Source organism: Octopus sinensis, linkage group LG2 (genome assembly GCF_006345805.1).
Source record: "Octopus sinensis linkage group LG2, ASM634580v1, whole genome shotgun sequence".
Taxonomy (NCBI): Eukaryota; Metazoa; Mollusca; class Cephalopoda; order Octopoda; family Octopodidae; genus Octopus; species Octopus sinensis.
Genome location: NC_042998.1, coordinates 154,365,409 through 154,390,332, shown reverse-complemented (window position 1 = coordinate 154,390,332; position 24,924 = coordinate 154,365,409). Strand labels below are relative to the sequence as shown.

Here is a 24,924-nt window from a genome sequence, read left to right as displayed (position 1 = left end):
GAAAAAAATGTGAACTAGAATGAAAAATGCAAGTATATTGAATCTGGAAAAGTACAGAGCAAGCAGTAACAGAATGAAAAATGCAGGCATAGGGTGCTAGAATATTCTTATGTATCAAAACTGGAGAAGTACAAGACAAGAGGAAAAGAAGCTTAAAATATTTCTGTTGAAGTTAGAATTTGATAAATATATTTCTGAAATTGAGAAGTAATATTTATCACTACTTAAACATGGCTACTCTGTAGGAACTGACATTACTACTTATTTTAACCCCAGGTAAACGCCTCTGCCAACTGGTTATTCTATGCAATCTGCACCGGATATATATTACAAGCAGGAGAGTGAACTCCTACCATCTTCCAGCTAAGAGACCAGCAGACTGTATGGTTTCAGCCTCTTTGTGGTCATCCTTGATGGCGGATACTCATCTGCTAGAGATAGCAGTAGTTTATTCCAGCTTGCAATGTATAGAATACACAGTCACTGATCTTGCAACTGGCAAATTAGCTAGTTAGGAAAATCTCTATGAGAGATGAAAGCAGTAATTATACTGAAAAGTAATTTTTATTGCCACTTCAATATGGCTGTTCCATAGGAACCAACATTACTGTTATATATATTGAGTGCAGATTGCAGCGAATAACCAACTGGAATTCCATATGGATTTCCTGCCTACACCTTTCCTGCAAATCAAGCAGGGCCACTTACCTGAAGGGGTTAGGGTCTTGTCTTTTTGCTTGCTTACTAGAACCTTAGTCTTTGCTAAGCTAACTTAAGGCCCTTATGTTCCAGGTTTTGCTTCCACACCTGCAATTTTTCTAGCCTTCATATAGAATCTGCTATGAGGGCAAGATTATCAGCATATAGCAGCTCTTGGGGGCAGCTGGTCTTGAATTGTTCTGTTATGTCCCAGAGGACAATGATGAATGGGGGGGGGGGAGACTAAGGACTGAGCTTTGATGAATGCTTGCCTGTACACCAAATTCTTCACTATACTTGTGGTTAACTTTTGCCTTATTAACATCTTTGTACATAGCCTGTACAGCTTTCACGAGCATCTACTCCTAGCCTCCTCAGAGACCACCATATTACACAGGGTACTCTATCAAAAGCTTTCTCTCAATCAATTAATGCCAAGTATAAGGGCTTATTCTTGGCTAAGTACTTCTCTTGCAGTTGCCTGACTATGAAAATAGCCTCAGTAGTGCTTCTCCTCAGAGTAAAGCCAAACTGCATTTCATCCAGCCTAATTCTGCTCCTTATTAACTGAGCTATAACTCTCCATAATTTTCACCATATGGTCCAGGAGTTTGATGTTTCTATAATTGTTTCAATCTAAGGCATCTCTCTTACCTTTGAAGCAGCTAACAATAACTTTTTTACACCAGTCACTGGGTATTATGCCTTCCTGAATAACCTGATTAACTATGTGGGTGACTAGCCTGTATCCTACCACACCAGATATTTTGGGCATCTCAGCATTGATTCCTGAAGGACCAAGGGCTTTCCCTGTTTTCATATTTTTAATTGCTTTATCTACCATCTGCTGTCTACTAGGATAGCTGGTCCCTCTGTTGGGTTCACATAAGAGAGGCTCTCTTTATCCAATTCATTCTCCACATTCAATAGCCTTGCATAGCAACTCTTCCACACCTCTTTCTTGTCCATGTCAGTAAGTGCAAGCATACCATTATCCATCTGCACACATTTCTCTCCCACAATATCTTAATTCTCTCTGACATACTGTCTAGCAATCCATAACACCTCAAGTCTCTGATCTTCATGCTGTAAGAGACTGGCAAACTTCTTCCTTTCTACTTCTGCCCTAGCTAAATAAATCTGGCATCTAGCTTCCCTTTTGGCTTGCAAATATTATTCTTTGCTACACCTCTTTTCCATTCTCTTCTTTTTATGGCCTTGTCAACATCACTGTTCTAACACCATTAGGTTATTCACATCACAGTAGCCTTCTTCCCTCTTCATTTCAGGAACCAATTCCATGGCCCATGTACGTCATGGAAGATATCTGGCTGCTGCCCAATATGTCCAATGAAATCACCAACCATGTAGATGTCATTGTCATTTGTCTTTGAGTAGCCTGCAAAAGAATATCATAAACACGGTCCTTTTGTTCATTTGGCAAACCTAGGGTTATGATGTTTTGATTTTTTGGGGGGAAGTAAACAATTTCCTGTATCAAAAGTTGATGAACAATTTCATATAAGTAAGGAAAATAACCTTTAAGTTTTTTTTTAAAAAAAACGTCACCCCAACAGATGACCCAATTATGCAAAATTCTAGTGGGGTTCATAATGCCTACTCAGGTTTTTACCAAACTTGGTGTGCTGATTCAATGCAATGCAGAAGCAGTATATCTCAAATTTCAGCTTTCAAGTTGAAGTAGTTTAGGAGTTATAGTTTTTAATTTGTTACCACTTAGGTCCTACTTTAGGAAATATCCTCTTCCTCTCCTTTTTATTTCTGTGACACTAAAAACTCTGACTATATTAACTGTTTTTTAGAATATTAGGCTTATCCAACTAGAGTATCTAAAATAATGTCTTATAAGAGAAGTGCTTGTGTCACTCAAAGAAACAAAAAACTGGACAAAGAATCTCGTGCAATTTCAAGACTCACTAGGAAAAGAAGACCTGTTCCTGTTGAAGAGCATTCTTTGGATAACAACTGCAGGATACCAATGAAACTTCAAACTGTCAGTCGCTATCTGTTCCTTGGAGGCATCAAGGAAAGAAAGAACAAAGGAAATTTCGAAAGAAGTAACTTTTTTATTGCAAAAGAAATTAAATTTCCCATATTTATCAATTCAAAGTGTATAAGCAAAAGTAGAAAAACTGCTGAATACCTACAATAAATATGTAAAACAAGGAAAATACAATTTATTGACAGGAATTTTTGACATCACAAAGGAAAATGGTGAATGGCTATGCAGTGAGGATAGAAGGTTATATTATTTTCAACAAAAAGAAAAGTGTCTTTAATGCCAACTTAAACCAGAGCAACTCCAGTGTCATCGTCAACATTTGAAGCAGAGACTGAAAGTGAATATCAAGAGTCTGAAAAATCCACACAAACAAGGAGGAAGTATAGTAAAACTGAAACTGCAACCAAGTTAGTTATATCTTCCGAACTATCAACTCAGAAAGCAGCAATAGTTTGTCGACAATTATCTCAAGATGGAATCAATGTCAAGACTCCATCCCAATCTGGTATTTACAGATTGACTATCAAAGAAACTGTTAAACTGAAAAAGAAAATGAAGAAAACACTGCATTTAGAAAACTGGTCATTGCATTTTGATGGTAAACGTATTGATGATTCAAAAATACTAAGTGCTAGTTTTAAAGAATGAACAGAGAGAAGTTAAGTTAAAAGCACTCCAGTTACCAAGGGGAAAAGCTGATACTGTTGTGAAAGGAATAACAGCTGTTTTAGATGAATACAAATAATGGAACTGTGTAAAGATGATTGTCGCTCACACAATGAGTGTGACCACTGGGAAAAGAAATGGCATTGTCATTCAGTTGCAAAAACTGTTTGCTCAAAAGGGTTTGAAAGAACTGCAATTTATTGGTTGTCAGCATCATATCCTTGATAGAGTTCTTCATGTTGTATTGGATAATGAACTTGGAGAAAAAAAGTTATCTTCCAATATTGAATATACATTCATCCCAGAGCTTCTAAGTAATTACAAGAAACTCCAGGCTAATTTCAATAATGGTGAAGAAAAGATTACTGAATCAGTAGGATGGCAAGATGACTCAAAATTTCTATTTCATTTGACCAGAGTTTTTCATTTCTTTGAAGAAACCAGAAAATTTCCTACCGTAAAGTTTTAAAAAATACCTAACTTAAGTAATACAAGATGGAATTCTTGAGCAATACTAGCTCTTTTGGCATTTATTCTTCTACCAGAGAAAAGAGTTTTGCTTCTCAATGTTTGTCGATTCAGCTGAGCAGACTTTTGGTTTTCTGACCAAATATTTAATGCACATGATTATCAGAAGTTATGTGGTAGCCTGCAAGTTCATAAAAAAGCATTGAACTCTGTAAAAACTTTTGGAGTCAAGAACCATCAAAACTGGAAATTTCCAGAACAAATCAGAGTGCAGAATGAGCAATCAAGTGCCTTCAAGATCTTTATGATGTTTGTAAAAAGGAGAAACTTCAGCTTCAAATTATTTTATCTAATAAAACATATTTGTTCTTTGTTATGTTTAAAAATTTGATAACATTCAGCACCCTTTTTCTTATACATTTATTTAAAATTGGAATTAAACCTATAAAGTTAAAAATATGTATTGTTTTTAATTTTGTATGTTAATGAATGTTTGTAGTGGGCTCTGTCTTAAAATAGCCTAGTTTTGAACCTTTGCTTAGAGCAATTTCAATTCAGTAATCTTTAAAATGTGTAAATACACTTTTATTCCACATCTCTCTTGTGTTTACAAGGATTTGGGCAGCGGAAATACTGAAGTGTGAATCTAGTGCCACCTAGTGATTATAGTTTAAAAAGCCCATGACTCTGAAACTACTTCAACTAGAAAGCTGAAATTTCAGATATACTTTTTCTGCATTGCATTGAGTCAGTACACCAAGTTTAGTAAAAACTGGAGCAGGCGTTATGAACCCTGCTAGAATTTTGCATGATTTGGGTCAAAAGTGGTAATCGATTTTTTAAGTTAGGGGTGACTTTTTTTCAAATAAAGCAAAATAAATGTTTTTATGAAATTATTCATCGAATTACAGTATAGGGTTATTATGTTGTGAAAAAGTCATAACCCTTATGCACATGTGCATACCTACACACATGCATATCCTCATGTGCAGGAAGATGTAAGGAGATCACAGAGTTAACTCAGGATTCCTTAACAACAATGTAACCTTCATATAATTAAGGTATCTTTGACCTGATGAATAACTAGTAGAGTACCTGTCGGTGTGTAGTTATTACTTTCAAGGATCTGCTAGCTAGGAAACACAGGCAGCCTGGATTTTACCTGCTTCACTCCCTCAATTTATATATACATGTATATATACACAGGTGCAGTCAATAAACTGCCGTTTAAATTATGCAAAAATGAAAATGACACTGACATCTCATTTTAACAGACATGTTTACCAAAAAGATAAAAGATAAGATATACTGTGTAGCTAACAAAATCAAAAACAAACAATGCACATGCACGAAATTAAGAATATAAAATGGTGACAATTTACCCATGAACTTCGAACGTTGGGCCTCACAGAGGAAATGACGAAAGACAGAGACCTCTGGAGATATGCTGTGACATAGAAAACCTGGCAAATAAAGTGGGATCACAGCTGTAACCTACACCAGTGTTGCATAACCAGCCAAATCAAAAAGTACCCTTCGATCATGGGGCAACATGCTGTGCTTGAGGAGACCTATTGAGTCAAGTACATCAACATCAAAATGAAATCAAATTACATTCAAATGGAAATTGTAGTTGTGCTCCCCATGCCGGTGACACATAAAAAGCACCATCTGAATGTAGTTGATGCCAGCCCCCTTGCCCCAACTGGCTTCTGTGCCAGAGGCATGTGAAAAGCGCCATCTGAATGTGGCCGCTACCAGCACCACGGCCTTGACTGGCTCCCATGCCGGTGGCACATAAAAAGCACCATCCGATCATGGTCGATGCCAGCCCCCTCTGGCCCCTGTGCCGGTGGCATGTAAAAAGCACCCACTACACTCTCAGAGTGGTTGGCATTAGGAAGGGCATCCAGTTGTAGAAACTAGTGCCTGGTGCAGCCTCCTGGCTTTCCAGACCCCAGACAAATCGTCCAATCCATGCCAGTATGGAAAACAGATGTTAAACGATGATGATGAATTTTACTAAATCATCTGCTGATTCAAATGATAAATACTATATACTGACAGTTGGGATTTAGCCAAACTATCCAGTATTGGAGTAGTCATCACTGATGAGCTTTTAATTCAAAATGAAACTAGATTAGTATGATGATCACTGTGGGGCAGTTGTCTGCCCTATTAGTACATAGACATGTGCTTCTTCCTGGCCTTAAGAGCTTTTAGCTCTTATTTCTAGCAATGTAGATGCTACCCTGCATCATCAGTCACAATTAGTGACAATTGAATTTTTCCTTTTTGGTTTTCTGTTGATTATAATCACCTTCATTATTTTAGGGCTCATATAAAGGGGCTCTTTTCTAAAATACTGCAAATAACGCAGTCCCCACTGGAAAAATTACCCAGTCTAAGAGAGATAACATACATACAAACACGAACATGCACACACAAACGCATGAATATGCAGAATACATACATACACACATGCATACATACATATATTGGCTCATCCCATAAATAATGTGTGTTTTTTTAATTGCATGAACTAAAAGTTGGAGGGGGACAGAATAAACTACCTGCATCAACTTGCTATAAAAGCAGGTAGTAATTTTACCTTATCCTTATTCTTAGTGCAAGTTTTGAAGAGTGTAATTTAATTTTAACAGTTATTTTTTCAAAGCTATAATAGAAGTGACAAAGGAGCATATTCAGCATATTTTGCTTTATGAGTTCAATAAAGGCAAGGATACAACAGAAAGTACACATTCATGCAATATTTGGGGATTGGAAAATAAGTGTAAGCCAGTGTCAACGGTGGCTCCAGTAATTCCAAGCCAGAAACTACCATCTAGAAGATAAGGCTCATCCAGGAAGATCTGTAGAGCTCAACAAGGATGCCCTGCAAATCCTGGTGGAATGAAATCCCATTGTAACTGTTGAGGAACTAGTAGAGAAGCTTGGATTTGGTCATTCAACCATTCATTGATACCTGTGAGCCATCAGAAAAGCCAGCAAATTGGGTCAATGGATTCCTCACAAACTTTATGAGTCTAATCATGTGCACAGAGTGAATGTATGCTCTTCTTTGCTGTCATGTCTTGTGAATGAACCTTTTTTTGGACCAAATAGTGACTGGTGATGAGAAATGGGTTCACTATAAAAATGTCAAGCGCCGAAGACAGTGGATAGGGAAAGGAGAAACATCAGCACCCCAAGCTAAAGAAGGTCTTCACCCATGTAAGCTGTTGTTAGCTGTTTGGGTTTGGATATGAAAGGTTTAGTCTACTTTGAACTTTTAAACCCAAACCAAACGACCATCTTTGGTTTCAAGACAAAAGGCATTCTTCCATCAAGAAGTGCATTGTAGAAAATGAAGGAGATTAAAAAAGAACTCTGTTTATCTTAATTTTGAAAAATAAAAGAAGTATAAAAAACTGCATTATTTATGGGATGACCCAATATACACACATGCATGCATGCATATATACATACATTATGGCTGCCCCCTCGTTATCAAGTATGGCCATTGCACGATGCTTAACTGTTACTGGTGCTGTGATCGAATGTGACTTTTTAGCCCAGCCAAAGATCTACAATGTCTTGTACAAAATTGGCAACTAAAACCTTTACCAGTAATAGCCGGCTGTAGTTGTAACTGGGCTTCATGTACCTTTGCATGTTGTTTAAGTCCTCCTGCCGAATTACACTCTCTTCCACATGCCCAACAGATATGATTAGTATGGTGTGTTACACCACCACCAGTGGCCAGGTTGTCACTCATCTGTCTCGTTTTATGACTACGAAGATGACTCTTGAGTCCAGCTTTACTGAGGCAGGATCTTGCACAGACCTTGCATGTCAGTATCAAAGGAAGACCCTTCCCATCTGGAAGTGTAACAGCGATACTCTTCCTGACATCCCTCCTTACTTTCTCATGTGCAACTCGAGATTTCTCAAAAGTGGCTGTTCCCTCATGCACAATCCTTCTCCACCTGCTACGATCAATAGCTATGCCTTCCCATGTGTCAGGAGAGATCAAGCATCTCTTAAGGAAGCCTTCAGCAAGTCCTTATATCTCTTTTTTGGTTTATGTGGAGGTCGTTCTCCTTTAGCTAACTCTCCATAAAAGAGTTGTTTTGACATCCTTGAATCCTTCATTCTGACCAGATGACCACTCCATCTGAGCCTTTGCTTTAACACAAGAGCTTCTATACTTTCACACCGAAAGCCTTCCAATATTTCAAGATCACTGATGCGGTCCTTCCACTTAATGCCATAGATCCGTCTGAGGCACTTCTGATGGAAATGTTCCAGTTGTTTAAGGTGGTATCGATATGTAACCCACGTCTCACAGGCATAGAGAAGGGAAGGGAGCACACATGCCTTGTACACTTTTATCTTTGTCTTTCTACATATGTCTCGCCGACTCCAGAGGCGCTTTTCTAGCCTTCCAAAAGCAACACTTGCTTTCCTAATTCTATATGGAATTTCATCATCCAAATTGCCATATCTATTAATAGTGCTTCCAAGGTAGACAAACTGATCAACTACATCAAGTCGTTTACCATACACATAGATATTTGGTACACTATACTGCTTACCAGGGGCAGGTTGATGCATGACAACAGTTTTCTTGAGATTGACTGTCAATCCTAAGGCAGTGCAAGCATCAGAGAATGCATTCAAAATGTGTTGCATATTAATCTGTGTGTGTGCTACTAGCTCACAATCATCTGCATACAAAAAGTCTCTTATGATAGAGGTAAATACCTTTGTTTTTGCAGCAAGGCGCCTGATATTAAATATGCTGCCAGAGGTTCGATAATGGACGTAAACACCGTATCTGCAGTTTCTGAATGCAATACAGAACACCATCGTGAAATATATGGAAAATAGGGTCGGTGCCAGAATATCCCCCTGTTTCACTCCATTTTGTATTGAAATGGGCTCCGACATTTTCCTTCTAACATTCACCCTACCATTCATGTCTTCATGAAAAGACCAAACCAAAACAAGGAACTTTTCAGGACACCCAAGTTTCTGGAGGACTTTCCACAATGCTTTTCTATTGACGGTATCAAAGGCTTTTGCCAGATTGACAAAAACCTGATACAAATCCAGACCCTGTTCCACACACTTCTCCTGAAGCTGTCTAGTTGAAAAGATCATATCAGCAGTGCCACGTCCCTTACGAAAGCCAGATTGACTTTCTGGAAGAACACAATCTGCAATGTATTTCAGCAGACGATCCAGAAGTATCCTGCATAAAACCTTTCCTACAGCAGACAGGAATGATATTCCCCTATAATTACCACAATCATTCCTGTTGCCCTTTCCCTTATACAGGACCACCATTACTGCATCTCTCCGGTCCTCAGGTACAGATTCACTAGTCCATATCTTACTAAACAAAGAGTGAAGTTTCTGCAGAAGTTTCTCACCACCATGCTGTAACAACTCCGCATGTATGCCATCCATACCTGGAGACCTCCCATTATTCAAACTTGAGACAGCCATTGCAACTTCTTCCAACTTTGGTGGTTCCACGAGTGCTGCCTTCACAGGCAATCCAGGGATGAGATTGAGAACATCCTCACTAACTACAGACTGCTGATTCAAAAGTTCATCAAAGTGTTCTTGCCACCTTCGCAGAATTCCTTGTGAATCACAAAGAAGTTCTTTACCATCCCTGCTTCGAAGTGGTGTCATCAGGGAAGACGTCGGTCCATAAACTTCTCGCAAGAGACCATACAACAGCTTTGTGTTATTGGAATCTGATGCCGCCTGTATCTCATCAGCCTTCTTACTCCACCACGTATCCCTCATCTGAGAGAGCCTTTGCCTCACATGTGATTTTACGTCCTTGAGTTCCCTATGCAACACTTCCCTTTCCTGTGGCTTTGCTGACAAATAGCGTGACAAAGTACGTCTTTTATCAGCCAATAAATCATCTATATGTTCATCATTTTCTTTGAACCAATCTTGATGCTTTCTTTGTATCAATCCCAGAACTTTCTTGCCTATATCATAAACTGACTTTTTACAGGTCGGCCAATCCCCCTCAATATCTGCAGCATTCATTTCCTCTCGTAAAGTTCTCTTCACACTATTATACCTAAGACAATCAACATTCAGTCTTTTAGGCAGGGTAATCCCTGCAACTCGGATTTTATGTTTTGTGACTAATTTCACTTTTGCGCATACTAGGCAGTGGTCAGTCCAACACTCAGCTCCACGAAGAACATGAACACACTGCACATCCTGTCTGTCACGCACCCTAACTAGGATGTAATCCAGAATATGCCATTCTTTAGATGCAGGGTGCATCCATGTAGTCTTAAGTTTATTCTTTTGTTGAAAAATGGTATTGGTAACACACAGACTCAGCTCCTCACACATCTGCAGCAAAAGCATGCCATAACTATTACACTTCCCCACCCCATGTTTTCCAATTACAGTCCATGTGTTAAAATCCCTTCCCACTCTAGTATTAAAGTCACCCAGTACGATGACTTTGTCTGCCCGAGGGATATTTCTTATAATGCCCTTCAAAGCATGGTAGAAAGAAAGTTTTTCATCATCAGTATAGCACATAGTTGGAGCATACACACTCACCAAGGTCATATAATTTCCTTTAGCCAAAAGAATTCTCATGGACATAAGAGGCTCGTTAATTCCGATTGGGAATTCTTCCAACTTGTCCACAAGAGTAGTCTTAACAGCAAATGCTTCTCCTCTAAACTCTTGATTCCTCCCTTTCCAAAAGAATGTATATTTTCCACAAGATTCTGTAAGATGACCATCTCCAGGTAATCTCATCTCAGATAAAGCAACAATGTCAAGATCATAGCGTTGAAGCTCCTTCGCAACAAGCGCAGTCCTTCTTTCAGGACATTCAGAGGACTTGTGGTCAAGCAGTGTCCATACATTCCAACAGCCAATATTCACTATTTTCTTTGGTTCTATCACAGTAGCATGGTGACGGCCAGGTTCAGACTGTGATGCTCTGGAGCCCCTGCCGGGCCAGACTCTTTCTGCTGTTGTGGTTCCAGAGTCCTTACTGCCATTTATTTTTATACTGTTTTGGCACATCATTGATTTTTGCTTTTTAAGGCTACAGCCAGCCATTCAGTTGAGACTCACAGTGCCATCAACAATCATAAATTAGTTAATCAATTTAATCAATCAATCAATGTTGTTATCGTGCAATGCCTTAAATCCTTAAAAATGTTTTAGCCCGAAGGCCGCAGCCATGCTGGGGCACCACCGTCTGTGCAAAAAGATTTTTTTTAAAGTGAGGAAAGGCTGTGCACTGAGTCAATCCCACTCACTAAGCAACAGCAGCCATAATCTGAAAAGAAGAACAAGTCAACATCATTGGTAACCACTGAGCCGCAGGTTTTATGTCGGAGTTATCCCAGTTACCTGAGTTACCTTCTCCTAGAAGGATGCCTTAACAAAGGCTAGGAGTCCTTCAATCCCAATGGTTTAACCACGCGATTGGGTATTCAGTCCGATTATTTCTATGTCCCCGCGCATGATACAGCCTGAAGCCTTAAGAAAAATTATACATTTATTGGATGGTTGTTGACTCTCAAGAGTTCCTCTGACATACATACACACATACATACATACATACATATATGCATACATACATATGTATATACACCTGCACAAACAAACAACAAAAATAAACACAGCTCTGATAATGGACATAGTCGATGACTATTGAAGACATTGCAAGAAGAGAAAAGAATAAATAAATAAATGAGTGGAAATCGAACCAGTGTGTATTAATAAAGCATCAAAACAGAATGATTCTTCCCAGACACAACAAAACTAAATGGAAGTTCTGGGAAAACTAAAATGGAAAATTATTCATGGTCTATTTTTCATGTTTTTGATGTTTGATCTGCAGTTGTCTCCTTCATTATTCTATGTGCTAATCACAGAGATTGATTATTATTATATTGTTTTTATTTGTTTTATATTTATATCCTTGAGCCACTAGGCTATTCATCAAAGAAAAGCTATTTGTATTTTTATTTGTTGTAATACTTAAGTTCAGTAAATTATAGTACATGTATTTTTAGTTTCCCCCTGACATTTCTTTAGTTACCTTGTACTACACATAAGTCAAAGTATGTGTGATGTTTACTTCATTTATAGACTGAAATACTAGAGATCATAGATCAGAAGTTTATATGCACCTATGATGCATAGGTGCATATAGGAAACAGCTCTGTCATCTACATGAAAGTTGACAGTCATTTCTTCTATATATGTTTAAATATGTTCAATACTGTCTAAGTGAATAACTTTCAATATAGTACAATTTTGTCAACTTTTTTCAACCCAGTCAATGACAGATGTTTCTGCTAGTGTGTGTATTATTTAAAACAATATGATTTGGGTCCATGCAGCTTAAAGTTTTGTGGGCCTCTAACAGAAGCTCATCTCTTTCAGGTTTAGATTACAAAATGAAGAAATACAGGAAGTCTAAGATGGCCATCAGAAAATAGGCTGCTATTGATCAAGATTGCCACGTAGTGTTGTCAAAATAGGTTCATTTGCTCAGCAACAGCAGTTCCCCCAAATCAATTTCGACCAATTTTTTTTTTTTTGTATACTTCAAAATGATGGGAGAGTCATTTTTAGTAAAAAAAATATTTTTGAAAATATTTTCAGATGGATCAATGTGATTTAAAGGAGAATTAGCTGTTGTTTGTAGCACATCCTATGACACCTGGTACCTTCCTTGTTCCTCATCCACCGGCACCAAGCAAATCCTTGTGTGTGTGTGTGTGTGTAAGAAAAAGCATATTTACAAACAGAAAAGTATGCTATTCAAGAAAAAGTTGTTTAAAAATTTATGATTTTTTTTCACGCCTCCTCATTTCCTTTGTATCTGTTTATAATTTAAAAATACTGGAGCAACTGAGAAGGTCACTGCTAGGATTTATCCACAGTGATCTGAAAGAGGTGTGTGAAAGATAATTTATTTTAAAAGCATACTTTTCTGTTAGTAAATATGTTTTTCTTACATACACACAGATTTACTTAGTGTGGGTTAAAAATTTAAAAGTACAAAATTTTTTTTGTTGCATAAATTTCAACAATAGACCACACTTGGCCTAAACAAAACTCATGGGTTACTTCTGCATCATCATTCCATAAAATGTGTTTATGGAGAGAAAAATATTGATAAACATCAGTACATGTCAGAGTGACAAAGAAACAAGGACAGTACCAGGTAGTTGTGGGAAATGCTAGAAACAACAGTTAAATCTCCCTTAAATCACACACTTTTACATCTGAAATATTTTCAAACTTTTCTTTTTTTTTACTGAAAAGGCTTCTGTTGTTTTTAAGTGCATAGTGCTAACAAAATTGGCCAAAATCAGTTCAGGGTGTAAAAAAAAAATCGAATTTTCAAAAGTTTTTGTCATAAAAAGCTTCCTTCCACTATTTCCTTGGATTTATCCACAGTGAAAAAAACTACAAAAATCACCATCAACATGAAAATTCAACTTATATGGGTGTCCTGATCCAAAACTTCACCGGTTACTTGTTTATAGCCATTTTTCATAGTCCATTAAAATTTTATTGAAATGGTATCATGTCCCAAAGTCCCAGGATTTATTTAGTTCTATACCTACTACAAATATGCCAAAGCCAAGTCCCTGTGGTTTGCACTTTTGGATTTAGCTAGGCTTGAAAACACATGAAAAGCTTATGCTCACGTTGCAAAATCAACTGTTTGTTGCATGCAACAAAATAGGCTTAATTGCCAAAAAAAGTTTCATTTTCAAGAACCTAAAAGAAATAGGCCACTGCTATCCCATGGAGACTATTAATTTAAGTAATTTGAAGATGATTATTGCCTCAATTTCTAAGCTGTGATCACAAATGATGGCTAGATTAGGCAAGATTTCAACCAATCCACTGACCATTCAAATTGTTATATTTCCTAAATTATTCATGCAAATTTCACAAATAAGGTATCAAAATGTTTCTTTTTGAATACTCTCCAAGAAAAAGTACAGTAGAAGTTAGATTTGAATAGTTTCAAAACTACCTAATGTTAATGATTTTTATTTTAACAACTCAGAGAGAAATGTTTTTTTTTTAATGAATTTTTTTAGTAAGGCATTTTAACTTAAACAGTTTGTTTTGTAGGTAAAAATGAATATATGTATACCACAGTAGATCAGTACATGTCAGATCCTTTAAGTGTTGGGCTCAGTTGATACACCAGTCCAGGGCCTGGAGAGGCTTATGACTTATCACAGCCTCCTTTGAATTTTGAAAGGCTTTTCTACCTTTCCAAATTTTTCTCAAAGGCTCTGGTTATAGTTCATATTTACTGTAAGTGTTTTGTTGTATTTGAGCAGAACACTATTTACATCTCACAATTTATCTAACTGTTGGGAGTTGGTACCAGAATTTCTTTTAAAAATTAGCTGTAGTATCTTAACGTCCGGCCCAGAAGGATATTTCTTTTGTCTACTTAACACCTTTAGAAAGTTATGTAGAAATAAAATTGCCTAAATGAATATGCAGTCATGCAAACAACTTGTGGATTTTTACTTAAATTATATATAAGCTCTAACATAACCCTGCACACATTACTGTCAAGAATATGCACCAGATCATTTTAAAATGTTCTCAAATAGTGTTCAGTATGAAATGCTTCTTTTTCATTTTCTTATTTCCATGCAAACGGAAGCTAAGCACCAGCCCTCAAAAGCTCTAAAAGATTCTTTAAGATTCCTGAGTTTAATGAAATGCTTAACTTTTATCTATCAGCAGTAATCATGAATTTGTTTTTCTTTTCTATTTTTATAGATACCTTATAACTGCAAATCTCTGCATCATGAAGTAGAACTGGCTGTTGTAATTGGTTCAAAAGGCAAAAATATACCAGAAGGGAAAAGTAATTCTTATGTTGATGGCTATTTTTTGGCTTTGGATATGACTGCACGAGATTTACAAGAGGAAGCTAAATCAAAGCAACAACCATGGACTATTTCAAAAGGTTTTGATACTTCTTGTCCTCTGAGTCGTTTCATTAGTACAAAAGAAATTAAAGATTCATCCTGTGTAGATTTGTGGTTAAAAGTAAATGGACAGCTGCGTCAAGCTGGTAATACAAAAGATATGATTTTTAATATCTCTCATCTTATTTCATATATAAGCAAATATTTTACTTTGGAACCTGGTGATATTATCCTCACAGGAACACCATCTGGAGTTGGTTCTGTTGAGAATGGAGATATCATTGAAGCAGGTATTGGAAATCTTGTCAAGATGACTTTTACTGTCGAAAGTGCAAAATGAAAAGATGTGCAACGCTATATATTATAAAATCAGTATTGTAAATTTCAATTTTGATATTAGATGATTCTAATAAATCTTTGAGGATTCTATATTCCTGAGCAACCTTTGATTTAGCTAAAATAATTTTTTATATTTCTCCAATTTTAAATCCACTTGAATTTATTTTTGAATTGCTTTTGTTAATTTAAAACAACTTATAAGGAAGTTTTATGTGCTAATGAATAAAATCAACTAAACCTTTTAAAAATCTTTTCCTTATTTTACTGTTTATTAAAAATAATGTTTACTGACTGGAGATGTAAATTCAAACTATCAATCATTTTTATTTATATTAGTAGCATCTTTGAGAAAAACTCGTGAATATCAGTCTCAGGCATTGTACATGAATAAGAAGCTTTATGTATAAAACATTTTACATTCTTTTATTCTGTTAATATGGACTAAAGTTTTTTTTTAACACAATTTCCAATTTCTTGTTTTTAGCAAGACTAATTTATCCTAATTCAATATCATGCTTTGCAGAATTGACTGAGAAGGTATAACCAAGCAAAAAGATGTTAATAGGATGAGACAGATACTGTCAATCATACATCATATATGTACAGGGTGTGATGGATATTTTAGGATAATTAATAATATTTACTCTCTTTAAACCAATTAAAAGGTATTTTATTTATTTCACATACCCCATAGCAGATAAAATGATAACACCAAAAATAAAAAATCATGCAGTCAATGTTGTCAGATATGCAGGACACAGCAAGTTAGAAATTGCCAATTTTCTAAATGTTGTAAGATCATTTGTTCACAAAGTCCAGATGGAATTGGAAGCCTCTGTCAAAAATATTTTGATTGAATCAAAGAGAAAAACATTTTAGTCATTTGTACACTTTAAGGCTAACAACAATTCGTCCAGCAGGTTCAAAACATTATCAATAATGATCCCAGAAAATCAATGAGGGTCATCACTAAAGAGCTTCAGGTGTTAGAGTGAATGACTGTTAAAACTGTAGTGCATGAGGACATTTGAAACAAGCTTTATGTGTTGAGGGAAATCTAGTCAATCTGCAAAGACACAGTAAACCCATTTGATCTATTCCAAGTTGTTACATAACAAGTTTAAAAACTCTCCTGAACTTGGAATGCTTTGGTTTTTCTCTGATGAGAAAAACTTTGTGCAAAACCAAAATTTTAAATGTAGAACTGAAAGATGGTTACATACACATTCTTCTGATGTCCCACTAAGTTTCCTACAACTCTGTTTTGGAGTGGTGAGTAAAAACAAAATCATGTCATACCACCTCACATCTTTCTTTCCAGAGGGAGTTAGAATTAATGTTGTTGGATACATTGAGGAGCTTAGAGACAGTATTTAAGCACTCGATTGATGTAGTATGCTATGGAAGACCATATGCATTTCTAAAAAAAACTTGACACTTTCTCACAAAGCTCACATCATCAAAAATGGATATCTGACAGTCTTTATGTGTGTGTATGTATATATACATAAGTAGATAGGTGTACATATGTATATATAAATATGACCTCCGTAGATTCTGTCCCACCAGGTCACAGAGGGGAAGACCACCCACCATCACTTCAGCAGTGAAGAAAAGCACCACAAAGCGCTGGAGTGGCTGGACTGCACCCACCCAAAACCCTGAGAACAACTATCAGGTGAAAGAAATGATTGCACATGCAATAGGGGCCAGTGTGAAAATCACCTTGAAGAACCACATAGTAAAGTTTAACAAAAAACTATATGTGCAGGCTCAAGGTGCAGCCATCGGTGTCGGTATAGCTGGAGATGTGACTGGCCTCTTCATGACATGGTGGGACAGAAAACTTAAACAAGTGTTAGCAGAACAGTCCACAAAACTTCTACTCTATAGCAGATATGTAGATGACATTAATATCATAGTTAGGACCAACTCTAGTGATGGTGATGAAGAAACTGAGATGAACGTAATGGAGAGCATCCAGCTAATAGCTAACTCCATCCACCAAAGAAATCAAGGTAACTACAGATTACCCCACTAGCATTCCAACAATAGACTCCCTGTACTTGATACTGAACTTTGGTTAGAGACTGTGAACAATAGAGTGCAGCTCTTCCACTCCTATTATATAAAACCCATAATTTCAAAATATATTGTTCGCAAGAACTCAGCTTTGTCACACAATATGAAAATTAATATACTGAAAGCGGACTTGGTTAGAATAATGAACAATGTGTCCCCACTATGCGAACCCTATGAAATGAAAAAACATATACAGAACTTCATGCACCACATGCAGTACTCCGGATATGATCAGAAAGATAGGGTTCAAGTATATACGGGGGCTAGAAAGAAATTAGACAACATTATATATAATGATACCAGTGGTACCTGCCCTAGATATAGAAACAAAGAATGGAATAGGATACAAAGAACTTGTGACAAAGCAAACAGGACAAACATGTGGTATAAAACCAACAGATATCAAGGAGTGATGTTTGTAGAGGCCACAGCCCATGGAGAACTAGCCCGTAGATTTAGAAAAGCTCTGAAAGAAACCAAACTCAACATTAAGATTGTTGAAAGGCTAGGAAACTCTATCAGATCACAACTATGTAGGACGTACCCCTTTGAGAATACCATATGCATCAATGATAACTGCATGGCATGTAGGGTTAGCCCTGGCTTTAACTAGAACTCAAAATGTAGTTTACAGCATAAGATGCATAGAAGGTCTTGTAAAGACATAAACATGATGTACATAGGGGAGATATCTAGGAGCATTGCAAAATGACTAAATGAACATCTGAGACAATATGATAACAAAAAACAGTCCTCCATACTCTACCAACATGCCAAAGACCACCATGGAGGCAACTTGGGTCAACTTGACATCTGCATCTTATCCAAGCACCCAAAAGACCCAACACTCAGACAAATACAAGAGTACGTCCTTATAAATGAAACCTCCCCAATACTAAATAGGAAATATACATAGTAGATATCATACCTTCATACCCACAGTTTACACAGGTAGAGTAGAATAGTTAGTGGGCTGTTATGTAGATAGATATATGTATGTGAGTGTGTGGGTATATATGTGTATATGCACATGTATGTAAACATATGGATATGAAAATAAACAGATCAACATACAGATGGATAGGTACATAGGTTATATGAACAGACAAGCACACATACACAAATGGAAACTGAAACACATGACCATATATACATACACACTTTACTTCACATAAGGACACATATGGAGACATGTGTCCACACACATCGAGATGCACATCCATACATACAAACATGGTACATAGTTGCAAAACACACACACACACACAAGGAGACAGAGGTGCATAAATATACAAACACATGCTCACACACACACATACATAAAAAATACACAAACATGGACATGCAAGCACATGAATATGCAGAATACATACATACAGATGCACACACATACATACATATATACATATGCATATACACACATATATACATACACACACATGCATGCATGTGTAGGCACACACACACTGACCCACACACATGCGCACAAACAAACAAAAAGGAATGCAGTGTATATAACGGACAGAGTCAAGATTATTGAAAAGGTTGCAAGACGCAATGAAAATTTTAGGAAAATAAAAATAAGGAATAAGTGGAAATTTTACCGGTGAGTGTGTTAAATAATAAGGCACAAAAAGAAAATGACTCTTCCCAGATATGACAGAATATGCTTCAACACACGAACTCACATAAAGAATCTTGCAAACCAAATCCAAAAGCGAAATATAATAAGCTTTAGCCAAGCTAGCAAGATGCTGAAAAACACCATGTTCTGCTATCTAAAAATCAAGATAGCTACCCGACAGCTCCACTTCATTAAAACATGCATCTTCTCCAAGCTATACACAAAGTCTGTCAATTCAGCTGCCAAGCAGTCAGGACCCACAGAACATCAAGAAAGAAAAGTAAAACATACGATGTTACAAAACATCAGAAAGAAAATATACACAGAAATCAACCAGCACTAAAAACGAAAGAGAGTCCTGCTGCATGAATTAAAAGACACCACTACTCCACATGAAAGAGACAGATTCATGACAAACATCCAACAAGAATACCACTGAGTTAACCATGCCTGCAACAAACACTTCAACAATAAACTCAAGTGGATTAAACAGCAAAAACAACAATCCCAGCATAGTAAGAATCAATACAAATACCCAAACAATATCAACAGGATTGTCATGTCAGAATGTAAACAATACCACAATCAACAACAACAACAAATACACCTCTGGCATATATGGTGCAGTGCCGCTAGATACAGATGAAATGCATGCTTTAGAGTTACCACCAAAATTTACTACATATAAAAAGTTAAGAAAAATTGATTATTTTATCTGTTCATCGTAAACCGGTGATTGCCGTACGCCGAAGACAGACAAATACCTAGAAACTGCAGTCCGTGCATATCACTTAGGTTTACGAGAGAGGGATGACCTCCCTTTGCAAATACCATAGGGGCACAGAAAGTGTGCCTAAAGCCAGCTGGATACGATGATTTCCTTGGGGCTAAAAGCTACAGTAACACCCACCCTTAGTAGTTAGCCATGTTGAGATGGCTAGTATACTTTACGTTGTCAAGCGGTTACTGTTTACATCTCGTTCAGAGATTTATTATTGTTTGCAGACAGTTTTTCGAAATCAGTGACGGAAGTTACTAGAAAAACAATAAGTATTTGCAAATAGGTCTCCCTTCGTCGTAAACTGGTGATTGCCATACACCGAAGACAGACAAATACCTAGAAACTGCAGTCCATGCGTATCACTTAGGTTTACAAGAGAGGGATGACCTCCCTTTGCAAATACCATAAGGGCACAGAAAGTGTGCCTAAAGCCAGCTGGAGACAATGATTTCCTTGGGGCTAAAAGCTACAGTAACACCCGTCCTTAGTAGTTAGCCATGTTGAGATGGCTAGTATACTTTACGTTGTCGAGCAGTTACTGTTTACATCTCATTCAGAGATTTATTATTGATCGAAAATACAACAACAACAATAACAATAACAGTGTTGATGACAACAACAATAGTGATGTAGCATACGCTTAGTGAAATTCTCTCTCTCTTATATATAACATAAATACGGACGTAGCAGATAACAGCTAGCCTTCGGCTGTTTGGACCCTGTTGTGTCCACACAATTGTGTACCTTACTACTAACTGGTATATATCTTCAGTGTGTCTGAACTTCTAGCGTCCTGTTATAGACTCTTTCTATTGCTCTATATTTTATCTCACATGCATACATCCTTGTTTGTACACACATACACATTATGTATGCATGGCAGCCTGTCTATTATTATTATTGTATATGTACTTATGTTGCACACACAGACACACACATGTTAACACCTAAATAAAAATCTTTCTCTTAACATTCTACGGTTGTGTCGTCTTTCTTTTCCTGCTGGCACTAATACACGTTTATCCATTTTTGCTTTTATTGTAAGCGATCATGCGGTGTATTAAAGGAGTCATTCATTCGTCACCTCTCCTTTCACATGGTCGTTCTACAGTGGCAATAACAACTACAGCATTCATCACTCAGACAACTATAACAACAACAACACAAGCATATGAAACAGAAGCAACTATTATAATAACAACAACAGTAACGATGATGATAGCAACAAAAACAACAACAGCTTCCAACACACAGATAACAATAACCACATCATCCACACCACTACCAACAATACCACCCACAATAATAGCAATAGGCACAACACAAGCACTACCACCACCAGCAACAACAACAACAATACCACAACGATAATAAGACTCTACAGTCTGTCTTCTATAACCCTAACAACAAATCTTATGACATGACAAGGATCTACCCCACAGACTGACCCTTAAACAAAAGGGTATGTATCCCACCCCAAATTGACAGTGAAATAGAAGCAAAGATCACCTTAGCTAGAAATAGACTCCAACATATCTTAGACTGATACAACAAATCCACTAAAAAACATAGTGAGGAGGGGTCCCACCAACTCAGCTCATCTGTTGACAAAGGCCTACAAAAACTAAAACAGCAGATTAGGAACAGAGAATTAGTGTGCCTCCCTACGGACAAGTCTGGCAGACTGTCAAAAGACAGCCCACAGAACTATGTCCAGACCATGCAACAACACATCAGTAGCATGAGAGAAGTTACACCACAGAAACATGAAAGAGTGGAAAAAACTCCTCAAATGCACATATGGGATTGTGGTGCAACATACTCCAACCTATAAAGAGGACAGCACACAATTTCCAAGCATCCAACAAAGATGTTCCTACACATATGGAGACATGTATCGAGATGCACATCCATACATACAAACATGGTACATAGATGCAAAACACTCATAGACATGCACACAAAAGGAGGCAAAGGTACATATATATATATATATATATATATATATATAATATATACATCATCATCATCATCGTTTAACATCCACTTTCCATGCTAGCATGGGTTGGATGATTTGACTGAGGGCTGGCGAACCAGATGGCTGCACCAGGCTCCAATCTTCATCTGACAGAGTTTCTACAGCTGAATGCCCTTCCAAACGCCAACCACCCCGAAAATGTAGTGGGTGCTTTTACATGGCACGGGTGCCAGTCAGGCGGTACTGGCAAGGACCTCGCTCGAATCTTTTTACACATGCCACCGACACAGGTGCCAGTAAGGCGATGCTGGTAACGATCATGCTCGGATGGTGCCTTTTATGTGCCACCAGCATGGAAGCCAGTTAGCCACTCTGGCAATGATCAAACTCGGATGGTGCTCTTTGTACCCTACTAGCCTGAGGCTCAAGTGCCAGTAAGGCGAGGCTGGTAACGATCGCACTCAAATGGTGCCTTTTATGTGCCACTGGCACGGAAGCTGGCTAGCTGCTCTCTCAACAATCACACTCGTATGGTGCTTTTTGCACCTTGCTAGCATGGATGCCAGTCATTGAATTTGATTTTATTTTGATATATATATATTTAATATATATGTAATATATATATATAATATATATATATTATTAAAAAAAAAAAATCAACCAATTAAAATATTCCCACACACAACATCCACATTCAACAACAATGAAAAGACTAGAGCTGGAAAAACTTCATCTGCAGACTAACATGAAAACCTCCATTGAAAATCAAAGAGCTGTGGAGGAACAATGGGTAATCAAAAACATCAAACAGAACCCAAAAGTGTTCTATTCTTATGCAAATAAGCATAGAACCACTGTCTCACCCATTGGGCCATTCATTGATGATAACGGCATTCCCCAACACGATGTTAAAGAAATGGCAGAAATACTGCAGAAACAATACTGCTCTGTCTTCAGTGTTCCCACTGATATTGACGTGAGGGAAACGAACGAAGTTGACTCCCAACACAAAATCGCAGACATAACCTTCACTGCCACCGACATCATAGCAGCAATAAATGAGGTCAAACATTACTCTGCTGTAGGGCCTGATAGATTTCCCGCTAGTCTCCTGAAGGAATGTAGATATCAACTTGCAGTCCCTCTGACCAACCTCTGGAGAAACTCGTTAGACGCAGGTTATATACCGAAACAGTTTCTATCCCAGTCGGTCATCCCGGTTTTCAAACAGGGAAACAGATCCCTCGCAGTCAACTATCGCCCAATCTCACTCACCTCCCACATCATTAAAGTGTTTGAAAGAGTGTTAAGATCAAGGATAGCTGACTTCCTGGTGAACCACAAACTCCTAAATTCAAATCAGCATGGCTTTCGCTGTGGCAGGGACTGTCTAACACAGCTCTTACACCACATTGAAGATGTACTCAAAGCCTTGGGAACAGGTTCGAACTCTGACGTCATATATCTTGACTTCAGTAAAGCGTTCGACGGGGTAGACCATAACATCCTACTCTCAAAATTGGCAAATGTTGGAATCCGTGGAAAAGTTCTACACTGGATTCAGTATTTCCTGGCGAATAGAACACAACATGTTGTAGTTGATGGAGTCCGCTCAAACCCAGCAAAAGTCACCAGCGGTGTTCCCCAGGGAACTGTTTTGGGTCCGCTACTCTTCATAATTTACGTAAACGACCTTTCCAGTGTCGTACATCACTGCAAAGTGAAAATATTCGCTGATGACACTAAGCTCCAGAAAATCGTCAATGAAGAAGCAGACCGAACTCAACTCTAGTCTGATCTATATGCTGTGAGTCAATGGGCAGACAGAAACAAAATGCAACTGAATGAGGGAAAATTTGAGCTGATGCATTTTGGAAGAAATTCCTCACTAAAACAACCATACTCTCTTCCTTCAGAGGAACCGCTCACAGCCTCTAACAATATCAGAGACCTGGGTGTAATTGTTGATGATGATCTCAGTTGGAGTGCACACATCAACAAGAAGGTCGATATAGCTCGTAGGATGAGTTCCTGGATCTTAAGAACTTTCCGGTCCAGAGAACAAGGTGTCATCATACCACTTTTTTCCTCCTTTGTACGGCCACACCTTGAATACTGCTGCCCACTGTGGTCTCCTCACACAAGACAAAACATCTCCAGAATTGAGTCACCCCAGAGGGCTCTCACTAAACAAATTGAAGGCATGGCTGCTCTCGATTATTGGGATCGCCTTAAAGCCTTGAAACTTTACTCCCTCCAGCGTCGCCATGAGCGGTACATCATTTGTACGATGTGGAAAATATACCGCCAACTTTGCCCAAACGACCTAAACATTAGCTTCAAGGTTCATCCAAGACTTGGACCACGGGCTATATGTCCCCTGCCAAATTCAAGATCACAACATACATGTACACTGCAACATAATTTCTTTTCCTCAACAGGCCCTGCCCTATTTAACATTGTCCCGAGGGAGATCAAAGAGGAAAAGGATCCCATCAACTTTAAACAGAGTCTGGATAGATTCCTTCAAAGAATACCAGATAAGCCACCCATAATTGGATACAACTCACCCAACAAGAACTCACTACTTGAACAAAACTGGATACAACTCACCCAACAAGAACTCACTACTTGAACAAAACTTGACTTAAACAGGATTCGAATAATCCTATCAGGTGGTGCTATTAAGTTAGACATGGCCTGGACCAATCTCTGGTCGAAACATATCTAAGTATATATATATATATATATATATATATATATATATATATATATATATATATATATATATATATATATGTAATAATAATAATATTAGGGAGTAAATCCAAACTTACAGGGAAAAATTAGATTTAGGATTAAATCTAATTTTATAGTATGACTTGCATGATAGTGGTTTTATCTCTAATTTAATATATATATATGTAATATATATAATATATACATATATATATTGAGATAAAACCTACTTAGAAATGAATGCCTGCGTTCCGTCATATAATAACAAATCCATAAATAAAACATATGCATATATACATACATATATGTATGTACCTACATCTATATGTATATATACATGCATATATGGGTACAGGACACCAAAAAAACGTCAGAAGTTATTCATAAAGAAATCAAAGTAGAGAGGGGGTTATAATACCCTAGAAGCTGTTTTACTACTATTTGGCAAACAGATTTTGTATCAAGAAAACTAGGTCAATGTCAGATGGTCACAATGACCACCTATATACCAAAAAGTTTATACCAATA

General features: G+C 37.4%; 1 protein-coding gene across 1 annotated transcript in view; it reads left to right on the top strand.

Moving 5' to 3' along the window:
• The window catches only part of LOC115232625 (acylpyruvase FAHD1, mitochondrial), an 80,120-nt gene extending 64,685 nt beyond the window's left edge, over window positions 1-15,435 (top strand). Inside the window, exon 3 of the mRNA XM_029802618.2 lies at window positions 14,702-15,435. Within this exon, the coding sequence (XP_029658478.1) occupies window positions 14,702-15,193 (492 nt within the window). The 3' untranslated portion in view covers window positions 15,194-15,435. The remainder of the gene's footprint in view (window positions 1-14,701) is intronic.
• Window positions 15,436-24,924: the final 9,489 nt, after the last annotated feature.